Genomic DNA, 16586 nt, shown 5'->3' with positions numbered 1-16586 from the left:
GTTTCATGGGTTACCCCTTAGCATTTTGTAGATGTATGTAAAACGATGCAGGTGTTTCCGTTGCGCTGTGAGACTTGTCGAACGAGCATTATTCTATAATTATAATAATTAATTCAAACGAGAAACAAAATATTCGTATTGATTGCCGCCCGATTTAGTAGCGCTCTCTGATACGAAATAGGTCTTTGTAACTAATTTTCGAGGTGCCCACGGCTGGTAAATACATGTCGGCAACCGACTAGTACTCTGCCGTATTTAGCATCACGAAAGCAGTGGATAATGCAGAGTTATTTATCATACCAAAGTGCCACTTTTGTGGTCGAATATAAACAATTCGAAAACACTGACAACTGATATTACCGCAGTAACAAGGAATCATTTTTACAAACTTTGTCAATTTCGCAACAAAGATTCATACCGTTGATAAGATAAGGTGCTTCTGACGCCATTTTATTCCGAAAATCAACCCGAAAATTAGCTGCGCTTTATAAAAATCACAAATCGTTATTATATAATCTACATATCCATATACCGGTATCTGAAAGTGGATGCGCAACGTAAGAAGGCCTAATTATAGGGAATCCAGGGTAACATGCACTCTGAACGGAGCTCCGAGTTTCAAATTTTCGGATTGTTTGGATTGAAACCGCCAGCATGCGGCTAGCTTCACCCCGGTGAAACTCGGAGCTGCTTCAGAGTGGTTCTCATGGTACGAATCGACGAAATATCCCGGTATACGTGTAAGTGGTGTACATTTTGTTAATTTCAATTCTATGTTCATATATCATAAAAGGGTATGCAATTTTTTTTCTCAGTTTTCATTCACTTGTACGTATATTCAATGCGACAGAAGTCAGGGAATTCAAATTTACGCCTAACGCTGCGCGCCACGGCAGTTCAGTTAACATCCACCACGCGGCGCGCAGTACGCACAGCGTTTCCAACCGTTCGAGACTTGCTCCCGAGCACCGCGCGGCTTCTGTCGCTTCCGAGCAACCGGAGAGAAGGTACGCGTGACGAGAGTTCTACGAATTTACAATAGTGCAATAGTGCAATATATAATTCGACAAGCTTAAAGTGATTTTTTGTTTTAAAATTGCTTCAAAAATTGTAAAAAAAAATATCTAGGTATTATGGATCGCAGAAAATGCTATCTCAGTTTCTGTGACTGTTGTGTGATTGTTTAAATAGTGTAAAACGTCGGCAAATTTAAATAAAGTTCCTAAAGTGACGAAAAAAAGCCTTTATTTCGCATGAAGAATGTCTCTACGAGGTGTTTAAAAAGTTCTTGGGATGAAATTCACCCAGAGTGACCGACTAGGATTAACACAGCCTGCAAACATCGAAGGTGAGTTTTGTGTCTTGAATTTTCATTCTTTTATGCAACTTGAGCTTCTGGCCATTTCTTGAGACGATAGGCTAGAAGCACCGTATTGAATTTTGATATTGAATCCATAGAGCTTATCACATTAGTGCATTATGACGTGAAACTGGTGCGATTGGTTTAACTGACGCGTAAATTTATACTTTGCCCTGTTGTAGAGGTGCACTGGTAGATGGTAAGCATGTTTTGCAATAAATTTTAAGCACATAAAGTGCCCAAATTAATAATCGCGCCGCAACAAAATCAATTGTTAATGCTTGTGACTTGTTCTGTTTCGACCACTCCAGTTGCACTTCGAGCGTGGGCTCTCTCAGATAAAGGGGAATCCCCTTTGCTCTCAGAATTGTTTCTGCTGCGCAAAAAATGTTCATTATTTTTTACTTCCTAGAGGAACGTTTTTTACTCCTTGGACAAATCCGTAACGTGAACTTCGAGAATTTTTATTCTGAATGTTTATTAGTAAACGAAAGACAATTTGCATACAATACGGCGCTTTGTGACATCTAATTTCTGATAAAAATTGATAAATCTCAGTGTTGAAACTCGCGCGCGAAACTTCTTCGGTCAAAATCGCTGCCTGCGTCAATTAGTTATTCATATCTAATCCGATTAGAATTTCGTTGAACAATTTCGAAGATTATAATCTAATTACGATCTAGTAAAAAGCGGGTAATTAAAAATAGCTGAAGATTGACCTGCCATCGGTATAATTTTGAAAACGTGATAGGACGTGCGATGTGTTGCAGAGTTCCGCAGAGGTGATACGTGTGAGTAAATTACATCATAACGTGGCTCGAATTTGCAATGATCGTGATTTTATGTCACATTTTGAATACGTAAATAAGAGCAGAACACCGACCGTGTTAGGCATTAGTAACTGTTCTAATTGCTTTTGCATTTCGTATTCCATTAAGCACCTCAGTCCTCAGGTTCTACTTTGTACTCGACACGGACGAGTTACAGGAATAATGTATCTAATAATTAGTTAATCATGAATGAACGGCGCAGATAACCATTGTATTATTCACAAGACGGGTTTCCGCCTTAAACACGAAGAGTATAATTCAAACTGTGTGTAAGTTTGCACGGTATTTCCGAAATGCGTTTGCGACTCTGGAAAATCTGTGCAGAAAAGGAAGGAAATAACTTTTTTGGGAGAAAAATGTAGCGGATGCAACATATCGACGTGGTAAATTTTATTTAACATCTTGCTATTACACAAAAGCTGAACAAGGTAAATTGCGCGTTCGGACTAACAAAAATAGTTCAATTACGACAAAGTTCAGCAATTCAGCACCAATCACCTATTGCATACGAAAAAAAAATAATATATTTGTTGACCTGTAATTAGTCACATTTAACAACATTTTGTAACAAGTGGAGAGGGGTTTGTCTGTTTGTGGTCAATAAATTCAGATGTAGGCACAGTTAAAGCTTTGGGATTAGCTTATGAAAATTAAATGTACATTATTGTATGCCCACATCGAGAGATTATGTAAAACCGCGTACTGACTGACAATTATTTCAATCGAGGTTTCAATACGTTCATCGCCGGTCTCAAAGATCGAAACATTATTCTTAAAAACAAGTTTTTATAATACCGTTGAAATCGCGGAAATCCGTGTATAAGTATTTTCCCTTCAAGTACCCGTTTTTTCAGTAAAAAATTATGTTATTACACGTATCGAAATTACGTTTATTTAAGCGAGCGTATCGAATATTAATCGGTACAATAATTAAACCGTCAATATCACGCGCAAGGAAAAAACAAATTAAGACCCGCATAATTGTTCGAACAATTCTCACATACATTCATATAAATAAAGTTAAATTGATTAAAAGTTAGTCTCCATTATCGCGATGTAATATAATTGCAGATATAATATATTTATTATGACTTGACGTATCTGAAATCAAGCAAAATATGTTGGTGGGACAACAAGATCCTGTAAAACGGCTAGTTGCTCTTCCGTGAAGCGTTGTTGGTGTCCGTTCTCACCTGACCATCCATCGTAATGCGTTCGCTTAAAGTCGCCCAATGTTTTTCGAATTGTTGCCTGGAATTAGAAAACAGAGTATAAATAGCATCTTGTCTTCTATCGCAGAAAAACGACAATAGGAAGAAAGATTACTTAAAGTCACAAATTGAAATTCCTTCATGTACTCCGCATGCCGAGGATAAAGTATAAAAAATACTCACGGGAATGGGTTGAGGGTCGTTTAGATGAGGTCCAAGCTCTTCAAATATCGAGGGTAAGAAAGGTGGTACGTCATAGGGATGAGCATTGATGAATGCGCACAGTCCCAAAACACCAGCGTGACGAACGCGGATAGAAGCGGCTTCCGCGGATCTATCGTGGTTCGTGGTTGCATCATTTGACTGTTGTTTCTTCTTCTGCCTTAACTTTGTCTTGGCTTTGATCTTAAGGTCTTTCTGCAAAATTCGATCGAAATGAGATTCCCTGAATCAATGAACAATTCATTTTGTGCGGAAATAATAGTAATACTTACCAAAAGAATCTCTTGGTCTGGAATGAATGTACAATGCAGAAGCCCGCCAAGTACCTGACCAGCTTTTTCACGTACTTCAAGACGTTCGTCTTCTAGCAGGCAAAGAACGAGCCTGCGCACTTGGCCGACCCACAATGGGTTGCTAAGTAGAATACTCATATTGTGGAATATTAAAACTTGTAAAAACTCTAGACATGTCGCTCTGGTCCACCACGAGGTACTTGCCGATATTTTATCAACTGTATCGAGAGCTGTTGGAATGTGTTGGGGCAGTGTAAATGCCTGAGCTAAGACAGCCAGCGTGCTAGTACAGGTTCTGCTCAATTCTTCGTCAACTTCGCTGTTTTCTAGCTGACAGACTATTGGAAAGAGTTGATAATGGGCTGGCAGCGCGCCGTACTGAGATCGAACTATGCTGCCGATTAGCCATTTACATAGAGTCTTCAACAATCTAGCCGCTCCCTCGCGTTCCTCGTTTTTCGGATCCTTGGACAATTCGTTCAGATTGACTTGATTTACCAGCGAAGACAATTCGGTAGGCTCTGCTCTCTTGATACTTGGGGTAGCAGGATCTTGAGCCAACATTTGTAGTCTTGGCATTACTTTGTCCATAAATTCTTGTACGAGAATAGGTGAATTTGTTCTTTGACAAGCATCCGGAAACATGAGATCTGAGTCAAAAATTGTAGCTAACAGAGATCCTAGACGTTCCCGAACGTTTTGGAAAGGATTTGCTAGTAATCTGTCCTCCAAACGAACGAGCAGGCGATTCTGTAACTCTGAAACTCGCCAGGACTGCTGGCTCAGTGCCCCTTGCAAAGCGTACAACCTTCCGCACTCAACGAATGATGCCTCAGATTCACCCAGTGGCGGTTCTTCCATGAGACACTCTAACAGCCAGTGTTGCCTATTAGGATCTCTACTCTCCTGCGCAGTGGCAAAGCAGATTCCCCAATCGGTGACAGTTTCAACGGTCAAATTACTGAGCGCCGTTCTGACAATAGGCAGTAAGTCTTCCCACATTTTTTTTGTCATTGGGAATGTCCAGTGCTTCGCGCCTCGTATAAGACCTGCAACTATCTCTGCGGCACATCGCTGGCTGCTCTCTTGTTTCTCCGCTACCAACCTTTTCAGGTGAGGTAGAAAGTGCTTAAGATGCACATCCCCATGGTTTCTGAACAAGCCTTTGAAAAGGACAAAACGGTAACCGTCGAACTTGTCTTTCCCCTTTCTTTCTTCCAAACTAAAATATCCTATGAGTTTTGAGATATTTGACGGATCGTTGAAGAAAATGTCTATCTCCTTTTCCTCGTCAGTTAATACTCTTATATTTGGGTCTAACGATGGCTGCTGAGAAGATGGAGCGTAGACTTTAACCTCTTTTGGCCATGTGTAATATCCTACCCATGCACGGTGCATGAACCTCTGCTCTTCCCACTGCTCAGAGGTCAGAGGACGGGTTTCGTAATTGTACTGAAGCCAAGCATTGTCAGGCCTTTTCCCAGGGCTCAATTTTTGACACTCACCTTGATTCTCGAACCTGGAGCGATCTATCGTTACCTAAAAATCATCATTTTTATTTACTTATTTCGATTATACTTGGTAAAAACTGTTAATTTTGTTGCCAAAAAATTAATCACTTCAAAATACCTTTGGATGTTTTCTCTTCTGTTGTTTGAAAATGAAAAGCATGGCTTTGATGGCTATTTTTCTCTCCTCCAAAGACTCGTGTATCAATGAGCTGAGAAAGAAGCGCACTATTTTCGCAGGATATATCTGATCGGGATGAACCAAGTCCCTTATAAGACTGATCGCCATCAGCCTGTGCCTCCAATGGAGACTTTGTTCGATAATAGCTTTAAGTAATTTGTCCAACAGACTATTGTAATATTCTACATTTATTTTTCCTAAATTCTTTAAGCTCTCCACTCCCTTTTCGATTTCAATTTCGGTCGGCTGTAGTAAACTGGGTTTAGGATAGTTATCCCATAATAATTTTGCTGCCTCGATACATCTTGATGGTATTTCAATTTCTATAGAAATTGTTGGAAAAAGCTTGCGTACCGTGTCCGCTAACTTTTCTTTCAAACGAATTACAGACAATTTTTCAGAAGGTTTAGATAAGACCAACGCTGGCCAAAGTGTATTCAATAATATCCAATTTCGTTTTGTGATTATCGGAGCTTGCTTTGGACCTAACAAAATGTATAAGACCCCCTAGAAGAAAAACATGTATTTCGTTAGAAAAAGATGTTTAGGAAAGTTGAACGATTATTCGTAAGTCCGGAGAGTGCCTTACTTTGAATGCTTCATGATGTTCTTCGCTGTCTTTGCCCAATATTTTCACTATCTCGGGAACAATCAACTCATATGAGCACGGAAAATATTGCAAGGCGGTAAATAGTCGGCTCTGCGCCCTTGATCGGACTTCTCCATACCTGCTGGTTCCCAATATGAATAGTTCCAACATAATGGACTTGTGCGTTTCTGTGAGACAGACCACGCTTTCCAATATACGAATTTCGTGCTGCATCGCCGCACGTTGCACCATCAATGTTCTCATGTGCCTTTGCTTCCCTTTCAGTTTATCCTCTATTACTTTTTTACCAATCATGAAATTCTTTCGCCTCACTTCGTGATCTTCGCCTATTCGCATTCTCCCCAACAGCAGAGAACCCCAGATCTAAAAAAGTTTAGAGTAAACTGTCCTTTAGCAACAGTCCAGAGTCAGTTTTTCATCAGTTTCAGAATTTTACTTCCATAATTACCTCAATCACAACGAATAAACTTTTTATATCATCTTCACCATCCCTCAATATATTGGATTGCAAATCGCGCATGATATTCACTATATGCCGCCTGACGTTACTTCCATCTGGCATCAACAGTTCCCCTTGAATTCCGAGTTCTGGTGTAAAAGAAGTCCACTCTAAGGCTGATTCCACCGGTTCAATGTGAGGTTCGGACCAAACTGGCAAAAATGCCTCACAGCCGATGAGAATAGCACTCATTATATTGAGATTTGTCAAAAGCTCCTCTCTGCAATTTTATTTCCACAATTATTCTTTGCTCACATTACAAAACTGTCGATACAAATATGGATTAGGAATGTTTTGGCTTACCTGGTTAATGTGTTTTTATCTCCAGTAAAACGCTTTATCTTCTCCAGAACAGGCGGTAGATACTTTGAAAAAATTTTTTTAATTGCTGCCACTTCATCTACTCCAGGTACATACCATTTGACATTGAGATCTTTGTTATCTACCGCCTGTCCCCAGTCCTTAATTGACATATATTCAGGATCATTGTAATCCCCAACAGACGACTTAAAATCAACAGGTGTAACCGTCGACAAAGACAGAAGAAGTATCTTCAAAAGTCGAGAAGCGGTCTGATTTCCTTCCCTGGATTTCAAGTATAACGTCTTGTCAAGAACTTCGATCAGTACGTCGATGTAAGGTAGTAGATAGTTTCCCCTCGTATCAAGAGTTTCGGCAAGTAGTTGCATACTGTACAAAAGCTGATTATCTAAATTTTCCTCCTTGGCAATATCGTCGCTTTGTCCGACTGCATCCAATATGTTCCTAACCAGAGGTGGAAGAAGTACCCGCAGCGTTTGCTGTCCATTACCACGAGAAAATGAGCGGCAAAGAACGGCTGCCAGTCGGCCGGCAACCTGAGTTTCTAAAATACGTTCGGTAGCAAGGGAACGAAGTTTTCGTAAGGCACAATCGAAAATAGCATCGCTAGTTTGGCCAAGAAGACCAGTACAGCCGCCAGCTAAGGCATTTTCAAACAATGATTCAAGCTTGCTCTTTCCATCCCCGCCATGACTCTCAAGCCTCACAAATTCTAGAGAGCTCGAATCTATCAGGCTGAAGACTTTGTCTAAAAACTGAAGAACAAAATCTTCAAAACGCGATGTTGACTCGCAGATCAATCTATCCTCTTCACTGATAGGATCTGGCACTCTTGACGAATCCACTATCGGAATTATCCCGGCGAATACAGATATCAATCGAAATGTGAGAAATGATTTTCTCGCGTCGTTAGGATCTATACCAGGCAGAGTTGAGAACAGGAGAGGTAAAACTTGGGATGGCCCCTCTCCATATTCGTAACCTGTGGACAAAAAATAAAGTGGAAGTTGTTAACATCAGAAATTTTCGAACTTTTCGATCGTATCAGAAGAGTATGGCTATTTACCTGTGTTGTAATTTCTCAGGCCTTGAACTAGCGGCCGAGCTACTGCCACAACACAGTTCATGGATGCCGTTAATTTGTGTGGTTCCGTGAGTGAATCCAGTACAGAGTACAACCGCTCTAGGACATCTGGAATGATTAACTTAGGCCGCATGGTAGCCAAATATTGTAGAGCCTGACCGGCGTCAATACCACCCATTTTTCCAAACATTGCTGTCATAGCAAGCGGTTTTATACTCAAAACAAATCGATCAACATCTTCGTCGGTAAGCTTGAATGATTCAGGTACAGGTTCTTCCCATGTCTGCTTGCCATAGCGTTCCCTGAACAGATCATTTTCATCATTAAAATCATTGTTATGACACAGTATTTCATAATGCTGCCAAGATATTCAAAATGTGCAGTGCTCTTACCTGTGGAGGCGTAAGATGAAATGCAGAGGAAGTTTACTGAGCAATTCCCGCAACTTCGAGTGCCATTGGCCATAATTAGCGGGGTGAATATAGCTCTCTATTGTTTTCAAAAACTTAGTTAAATAGTCTTGCGCGCATGATCTGTGACCCTGAAGAAACAATCAGTGATTTCGTCAGTTTCAATCAATAAAAATGTATAGTTAAATTTTTTATGCTCATTGATTGTATTGAACACAGAAATTAAAAATGTATGTAAAGTAGAGAGACTAACCAGCACTGAGACGATCCATATAGCGATGGACGATGTATCCATTTTGTGATGTTTACTGCTTTGCATGTGCTTGTATGTGACTGGCAAGTTCAAGTAGCGAATAAATCTTGTAAACATGAGGGGAACGTATGGCTCCCAATCAATGTATCCGATATTGCTAGTAGCAAGCCTGGACATAAGCCACATTATTTCGTATTCCCAGGTTGGCGCATTGTGACAAACTTCCCACAGGCTCATGAACTCTTCAAACCACAACTGATGCCCTATCGAGTGATACTTTGGCGGTAACTTCAGTGGCAAAAACCATTCCAAGGTTTCCATCGTCGTTGCCATCATAGAAGAATCGAGAGGATAGAGGCACGGTCTAAGTTTGTCCAGTATTTCTTGGGTCGCTGTCACAGGGAAGTAGACTTTGGCCGCATGAACCAGAACATCAAGGGTTGATTCGATGGATGAAAAATATCGGTACATCCCAAGGGCCGTTTCTCCTGTAGCCATGATGCGATATGTCAAGTCATAAAGCGGTTTCCACGGCAGCTCCAACTCCTCTGGAGAGATTAATTCCTTCTTTCTAAACGAGTCAGAATTGAACAAAAGTTCTGTTACCTAAACTGAGCCAATAACATACGTTACAACATGACATGATTATGTTTGGCGACTTTGCTATCGGCTTGGCTATTGGCTCTGGCTCTGATGCTTTTGCGGAGTTGGCACAGATTGTTTCAACAGTTTACCGTTATAGCAGGTAGCATATTGTCTTTTTTTTTCAATTAGCCTATACAAGGCTATATAGCTACAAAGTTTTCAATTTGGTGTAAGTCAGAATGACTGTTACTTGTCGCGCAAATTATCGTATAATTTCCAACTACTGACATTTTTTGCAGGACAGAAATAAAAAAATTATACGATTCGACGATAATAGACCAAAAATTATGAACTGTCCTTCGTCATAACGATAATTTAGGCATACTTCAGCAATATTATCAGCGTTGCTCCAAATTCAGCAACCTTATGAGGCTCCAAGTTAGGGATGGTTATCAACTCGTACATCAGTTTTACTAGGAGAATATGATCTTCCTTGGAAAACTTCATCCCATAGATCTTGATGTACCTTAATAAGAGAAGCAGTTTAATCAAATTGGACTCAAATTCATTATCGGGTAAACATTAGCCTGCGTCAGGGAGATGCGAGGTACATTAAATTGTCTTACTTGCATAATCTCGCGGTCCAGAGGCTACAGCCAAATCGAACCTCTCGCAACAATATCGCTCGCCCAAGATTGGCTTTGATCTCTGAAAACCGAGTTTGGGCTTCGGCATCGATGATATTAGCATAAGGTAAAAGTTTGTTGCAAAATATCTCTTTCTGAGGTTGAAACCCCAAACTTCCAGTGGACGAGTCGATGGTTAACTCGTCCCCAAAATCATTGTCCATTGTGTCCTCGTCCATTGTTCAAGGTATGTATATTATTGTTGTTTTTCCTTTCCCTCTTTTTGTTGACTTCTTCTTATGTTCGCGTTTTTTATACTACGCGTGATAGTTGATCAACAAATATACTTATCCTCGTTGAACGACTGTAAGGCACTAACAACGGCTACGCGGAATCACGCGTCATTCCGTCAGTATGTAACAACTTGCTTATTTCCTACTCCTCATTTTACCCGAGTCATCTTTTGTATAGCAGAAAGCTTATTCAGCCGCTTTGCTGACTAGCATTATTAGGTGAACTGAGACACTGCTTGACTCCCCACCGAGCCCGCCACGTGTATTCATTAACACGAACAAGGAAACTTATAGAGAGGGGGATCAGAGCAGAATGGTTCACATATTTTTCCTGGAGCGAAAAATAATTCTATCTGTCAAAACGATAAACACCCTAACTATACCTGTTCAAATATTCCATTTTTTCGTACAATGGCGACAATTTTCAATTTTGTTAACGAAAACAAACTCAATTTCTGTCACTTCACCTGTACTTAAATGACAGTGGCAAATGGGCAAATAATAACAGATGACAGTTAGACGACTCATGATGAAAAAACATAATATTGACCTATCATGTGTCTAACTCCATCTAACTCTTTTCTCAATTGGCTTTGCGCATGACGTTTATGAATGAGTTTGTGCACGGTGTAAGAATACTAAGAATATAACGTGGTTTGTGGATGTGTTGCATTCAACATGGATCCGAGTTGAATAACAGCTGATATCTCATACACAGAATGCGGCTTATTGTCTTTAATTATTTGCAATGAGAAGTGACGAGCGATTTTTAACTATCGTGCTGTTATTAGTTTCGTTACGATTCCACTCTTTTTCAGTTATTATTTACTCCAATGTACGGTCTCGTTGGTAATACGAACATACATGTGACTGATTCTAACCTCTCGAGTTCGGTCACTAATATTAAAGTGTTTCGTATTTTACATCGAGGTAACTCTTGATCGTCATTATAGATGATATAAATTATGAATAAAAATGCGAGACTCATATTTCGACTTTGTGTCACTGTCGGTAACCTCAGAAACTCTGCGTCAAGTGCAGCACGGGCACTGTACACCCAAAATTCGTCGCTTTGTCTCGCTTCGGATTTAAAAGGTACTTACAACTGTATGATTTCTAACATTCCTCAAAAATTTCTGTGACCAGGAGACGAAAGTTAAACCTTCTGATTTCAGATCACAGGTATACCTTGCCGGTGATTAAAAATGAGGATAACGACGTTATTCTCCAGGCTTTATCGATGGCACGAACAAAGGCCGAGTTATTAGAAATAATCAAGACGTATAGCTCGTCGTTAAAGTTTGAGCATTCACTGAAAGCTTTCAAGATATTCGATACTATCCACAGACAGAACGCCATGGTAGATACTTCGCTAATACCAAAGATGGACATCCATGAGCTCTGCAAGGTTCTATCGAATGATGTAAAATCGTTGAGTGGAGACGATGCTGTACTCGTGTTAAGAGTTTTACGATATTTCAACGTTCCATCGAGCAGTTTTATCTCACAGTCTCTAACCGAGCACATCAAAAAATTTTTACATACCATATCTTTTCAACGCCTTATCGAATTTGATACTCAGTTGGGTAATTTTGAAAGCAGTCCTTTATCAGAAGCGCTCAAGATCGCAGTGCCAATAATTTTGGAAACTAGACTAAAAAATAAAATGCTAAATACGAACGATATGCATGATTTAACAGTTGCGTTAAATTTCATGCACAAAAACTCCATTACCGATCGTAAAATAATGCAATTTATCATAGATTCGATATGCAAGCAAGGACAAAACATGACTGTATCACAAGCGACGGAAATATTCAAAACTTTATCCAATTTGAAATATTTACCACATAATTATCAAGAAGTAGTGCAAAACGTGCAGCAAGTTTTTACAGATAACATGAAACAACTTTCGTACTTCAAAATTGTAAATATATTGAACAGGATGTATAAGGCTATAGTTATTAGGCCAAATATGAAATTTTATAATGAAGAACTTCTAGACGCTTGTGGAAATGCAGCGATTGCTAGAAATATGGAATTTTCAAAAGGTGTTAAGATATTGAATCAATTGTGCTATTTAGGCCACATGCACGTACCATTGATGGATTATCTCATAGCTGAATATTTTCAAAACCCAGGGGTTTTGCTTAAATGTAGCAAAAAAATTGTCATGTGTTTTGTGATATCCCTGGCTTCTTTCAACTATAAACCGATGTTTTGGAAAAGTATGCAACCAACCATATTGGAGATCGTACACAAAGATCAAGTTAAATCAACAAAACTTCTAGAATTTGCCGTCAACTTAGCAGTGTTTGATTGCTTTGAACCAAATATGATAGATAAACTGTTCAGTGAAAATTTCCTTGAATCTGAACTCTCGAGAAACAAATATAGGACGCACTGGAATGTATTGTTATTGTATCAAAGTGTTCAGACCCTTTGTTTAATCCCAGTTAAGAAGTCTCCACCTAGACGTATCCTCGAAGATGCAATAAAAGCCAACGAAGCCACGAACAAAAATTCTTCTCTATTACCAGCTTTAGAGAAAGCCATGGGTGGCTCGCAGTATGTTATATGTAACTTGAAGACCAAACTTGGGCATTATATTGGTAAGACAGCAATTGTCATTTTAACACATTTATAAACCCAAAAACGTTCCAATTCAGTCAATTCTCATTTCAGATCATATCGTTATAATGAGAAAAGGTGGATACGCTGTTGCGCTGAATTTACCGCCTGAAGAAACGAATGAATGCAAGCCCATAACGTACATAGAAGAACTTTCACTGCCTTCTGAAAGCCAAGTGTAAGAATTTAATTTTTTTTTTTTTTTGTACTCAAATGCTCAGAAACAGTAACCATTTTGAAAGTGATCTTACACATTTGTGAAAGTCATGTGAAACTAAGTAAAATTAATCATCATTTACTGTAAATGATTAATACATAAATTGATGATTTCAGCGTTATAGTGAAAGCATTGCCTGCCAGGGCGTACACAAATAATTCTCAATGCCTGAAAGGCTCTTGGACATTGCTATTGAGAACTTTAGAAAAACAAACTGGACACGCGGTTATTTCGATAAATTTAGCGATATGGAATGACCTCAAGGAGCACGAAAAAATTCCACATCTCATGCAAGCTATTCGCCTAAAGTGTGACTATCTATCGGAGGCTGCAAATGTATCATAAGTAGTGTAAAGATTAATTAAATTGTTAACTGTTGTATGAGAAGAAAAGAAAACAGCAATAGTAATAAACCTGCGATATAATTACCAGAAATTTAACGTCTTTCTGGAATTCAGCCTTCTTGTCCTCTACAACAATAACTATTCAACGCGTAGAGATCAGTTTGTTTAAATCATCGCTATCGATCCAGCGATGAGTGATCCAGCGCATCCAGCGGATTCAGCGTGAGATAAACTAAGTCACTAAATTAGCGTCAGTGCTGCCAACGTTGTCGGGTAATTTCGTAACTTGACCAAAACCACTCATTAAAACAGCTGATTTTCCGCACACACAATGCGGCTTATTTTTTTCATGTATTTCTGGTGATAAGTAAGAGGAAATTGTTGGACTACGTGCCGTTATTGCTTGCTTTGCGTCGTTACTATTAATTAATTAACATTTAATTTTATAAACAGTTACGTTAGTACCGAAATTATATATCAAGCGAATTCTAACCTATAAATTTTCATCAGCACCAAACGCCGCGGCTTTTATACGGATGTAAGTGTTGATAATCGTAATCGACGGTACAAATCATGAACAAAATTGCAAGGCTGATATTTCGGGTTTGTGTAACTGCCGGTAATCTTAGAATCTCGTTACCAAATACAACCAGGTTTTTTTACACCCCACATACTTCGTTCTCTTACGCTTCATACTCAAAAGGTACAGTTTGATTGTTCACTCTGTTGTTGATCAATACCGGCTTCTGGGGAATAAAATTTATTACTTACATTATCAGATTACAGATCAAACCGCGAGCCGTCGATTAGAGGCAGCGAAAGCGATGTGGTTTTACAGGCCTTAGCCACGGTGCGAACAAAGGATGAAATATTTGAAATTGTTACCACATATCGTCCGCTGTTGAAGATTGAACACTCGTTGGCAGCTTTCAAGATATTGGATACTATGCACAGGCAGAAGAGCAATGCTGATTTGACAATTGTAGAGAAGGCGGAATTTCTTGAGCTTTGTAAAGTTCTGTTAAACGATATCAATTCCCTGGACGGAAACAAAGCTGTGTACATTTTGAAGACCCTTACGTACCTTGGCGTTTCAAATACCAGTTTGATATCTCAATCTCTTCTTCAAGTAATCAGACAATCCCTGAACGATCTGTCCTTTCATCGTCTGTTGGAACTTGAATACCAATTGGAACATTTCAAGAGCAGTCCGTTGTCAGATGCTCTTAAAATTGCGGTGCCAGCATTATGTGAAATTCAACTGCAGAATAATATGTTAGATAAAGAGAATATTGGCGCGTTGATGTCCGCGCTTGTATTCTTACGCAATAAATCTGGTCATCATGAACTGATAGCAAATGTTGTAGATTCGATACGGAAAATAGGACAGGACATGAAGGTTTCATACGCAAGTAAAATATTCAAATATATGTGCGATCTGCAGTATCTTCCACCTGGATACGAAGAAGTAGTTCGAAATGTACAACAAATTCTCATACGTTACATGAACTTTGTTTCTATTCATGATATCGAACTTATTCTTGGCAAAATGTATAAACAGATGGTATTCTTTGAGAATAAGACTTTTTATAATGAGGAGCTTGTAGACGCTTGTGCAAGAGCTTGCATTGCCAGAAATATTGAATTTGAAAAAGGAGTTACCATACTGAAAGTATTGTCCAATATAGGCCACACACAAATACGATTAATCGATTATGTCGCTGCTGAATGCTATCAAAACCCTGTTGTTTTGAGTAAATGTAGCGAAATTAACATCCGAGTTTTGGTTATAGCCCTGGCTACCGCCGATTACAAACCAATCTTCTGGGAGACTATGCAAGAGATCATATCAAAGATTGTCGACAAGGATCAGTTTATATCATCGGCCTTACTTTTGGATTTTGCCGTTAGTATGGCGGTACTCGATTGCTATAATCCACGAGTAATAAAAGAAATATTCAGCGAAAATTTTCTGTCGACAGAAATGTTGAAAAATGAAACGCAGACTAGTTGGAATTTATTACTATTATATCAAAGTATACAGACACTCTGTTCTACCCCAGTCGGAAAATCTCCACCTGAACGTCTACTTGAAACTGCCATATGTTACAATACAGCATCTGTCAAAAATTCCTCTCTGTTACCTGCTTTAGAACAAGCTATGGGTGGTTCGCAATTTGTTACATCTAACCTGAGGACTAGGCTCGGGCATTATATTGGTAAGAGCATAATCCTTCTCTCTAGAAAATATTCCAAAGCTATGAATATATTAAGAAATTTAATTTTCGTTTCAGATCACGTTATAATGGTGAAAGATGGACACCCACTTGCGTTGAATTTTCTACAAGAGGCACAAGAATACAAACTTGTAACGCACATAGAAGAAATTGTACCTCCTGCTGAAAGCCAAGTGTAAGAATAGGAATTTTATATATTTATGAATGCTTAAAAAGTGTTCATTAACTTCAGCAATAACAAAGATGTATTCCCCTACTCGCGAAATTATTCGAGAATTAAATTATGTTATTGTAATTTCAGGATCATGGTGATCAATTTGCCTGACCATGCATACGCCATTAATTCTCGTCGCCTAAAAGGACCTTGGTCATTGATGCTCAAAACTTTGGAGAAACATACAGGACACGCGGTTATTCCCATAAGTTCACTAATGTGGAATGATCTCATGGATTACGAGAAAATTCCCTATCTTATGCAAGCTATTCGCCTAAAGTGCGACAAAGTGTCGACATCAACAAACGTGTGATAAGTAGCATGAGTTTCTATTAACATTCAATTTTATTAAATAACAGAATCAAAATGAACTGACGCTATTACCGGATGTAGGTTTCGAAAACTCTGAACTGTGTTTAGAAACGTAAATAAGATACTCCAGTTGGTTCTGCTCGTAAAGAAAGATTTTATTTTACTTTTGCTACGTCTAAATTGTTTACACCAAAATGAGTTTTCATCTTAGTTATAGAGAATGTAAATAAAAGTATTTATTGATAACAAATATTGTTGCATAATTTCTGCCAAATGAAATATCTTCATGGTACTGTATCTAAAAGCAAAAATGGGAAAATGAGGTACATAATCGCACAGATGTAA

The 16586-nt window shown here is 38.9% G+C and overlaps 3 protein-coding genes and 1 long non-coding RNA gene across 5 annotated transcripts; 3 read left to right on the top strand and 1 right to left on the bottom strand.

The window, feature by feature from the left end:
- The first annotated feature begins 951 nt into the window (after positions 1 to 951).
- Positions 952 to 9070, top strand: LOC124303757 (uncharacterized). The gene is made up of 2 exons (XR_006907977.1): positions 952 to 1348; positions 8985 to 9070. It is a non-coding gene; the product is annotated as an uncharacterized LOC124303757 (long non-coding RNA).
- Positions 2566 to 10748, bottom strand: LOC124303750 (proteasome activator complex subunit 4-like). The gene is made up of 12 exons (XM_046761361.1): positions 9994 to 10748; positions 9753 to 9893; positions 8783 to 9353; positions 8512 to 8660; positions 8102 to 8421; positions 7018 to 8017; positions 6664 to 6934; positions 6195 to 6578; positions 5546 to 6112; positions 3896 to 5455; positions 3585 to 3818; positions 2566 to 3441 (listed from the first exon to the last, which is right to left on the bottom strand). The coding sequence occupies exons 1-12, from the start codon at positions 10230 to 10232 to the stop codon at positions 3298 to 3300; spliced, it is 5580 nt and encodes a 1859-aa protein (XP_046617317.1). The 5' UTR covers positions 10233 to 10748; the 3' UTR covers positions 2566 to 3297.
- A 171-nt stretch (positions 10749 to 10919) lies between these two features.
- Positions 10920 to 13569, top strand: LOC124303751 (uncharacterized). Of its 2 annotated transcripts, XM_046761362.1 has the most exons (4): positions 10933 to 11381; positions 11462 to 12898; positions 12972 to 13095; positions 13251 to 13569. In XM_046761362.1, exons 1-4 carry the CDS (start codon positions 11252 to 11254, stop codon positions 13477 to 13479), a joined length of 1920 nt encoding a protein of 639 aa, XP_046617318.1. In that variant the 5' UTR covers positions 10933 to 11251; the 3' UTR covers positions 13480 to 13569. The 2 variants fall into 2 exon arrangements, with proteins under 2 accessions (XP_046617319.1, XP_046617318.1); XM_046761363.1 differs by lacking the exon at positions 13251 to 13569 and having other exon boundaries at positions 10920 to 11381; positions 12956 to 13094.
- Positions 13570 to 13764: 195 nt separating this feature from the next.
- LOC124303756 (uncharacterized) lies at positions 13765 to 16491 on the top strand. Its single transcript, XM_046761372.1, has 4 exons — positions 13765 to 14181; positions 14258 to 15697; positions 15773 to 15890; positions 16017 to 16491. Exons 1-4 carry the CDS (start codon positions 14052 to 14054, stop codon positions 16240 to 16242), a joined length of 1914 nt encoding a protein of 637 aa, XP_046617328.1. The 5' UTR covers positions 13765 to 14051; the 3' UTR covers positions 16243 to 16491.
- The last annotated feature ends 95 nt before the right edge of the window (positions 16492 to 16586 follow it).

The sequence above is a fragment of the Neodiprion virginianus genome, chromosome 4 (assembly GCF_021901495.1).
Source record: "Neodiprion virginianus isolate iyNeoVirg1 chromosome 4, iyNeoVirg1.1, whole genome shotgun sequence".
Taxonomy (NCBI): Eukaryota; Metazoa; Arthropoda; class Insecta; order Hymenoptera; family Diprionidae; genus Neodiprion; species Neodiprion virginianus.
Note: the sequence above shows the minus strand (reverse complement) of the source record. Positions and strands in the feature narration are given on the sequence as shown.

Coding starts and splice junctions, on each gene's coding strand:
- LOC124303750 (XM_046761361.1), bottom strand. CDS start 10,232: ATGGACGAGGACACAATGGACAATGATTTTGGGGACGAGTTAACCATC. Junction 9,894..9,993: donor TGGACCGCGAGATTATGCAA/GTAAGACAATTT, acceptor TCTCTTATTAAG/GTACATCAAGATCTATGGGA. Junction 9,354..9,752: donor ACGCTGATAATATTGCTGAA/GTATGCCTAAAT, acceptor TGACTCGTTTAG/AAAGAAGGAATTAATCTCTC.
- LOC124303751 (XM_046761362.1), top strand. CDS start 11,252: ATGAATAAAAATGCGAGACTCATATTTCGACTTTGTGTCACTGTCGGT. Junction 11,382..11,461: donor TCTCGCTTCGGATTTAAAAG/GTACTTACAACT, acceptor TTCTGATTTCAG/ATCACAGGTATACCTTGCCG. Junction 12,899..12,971: donor CAAACTTGGGCATTATATTG/GTAAGACAGCAA, acceptor TTCTCATTTCAG/ATCATATCGTTATAATGAGA.
- LOC124303756 (XM_046761372.1), top strand. CDS start 14,052: ATGAACAAAATTGCAAGGCTGATATTTCGGGTTTGTGTAACTGCCGGT. Junction 14,182..14,257: donor TTACGCTTCATACTCAAAAG/GTACAGTTTGAT, acceptor TTACATTATCAG/ATTACAGATCAAACCGCGAG. Junction 15,698..15,772: donor TAGGCTCGGGCATTATATTG/GTAAGAGCATAA, acceptor TTTTCGTTTCAG/ATCACGTTATAATGGTGAAA.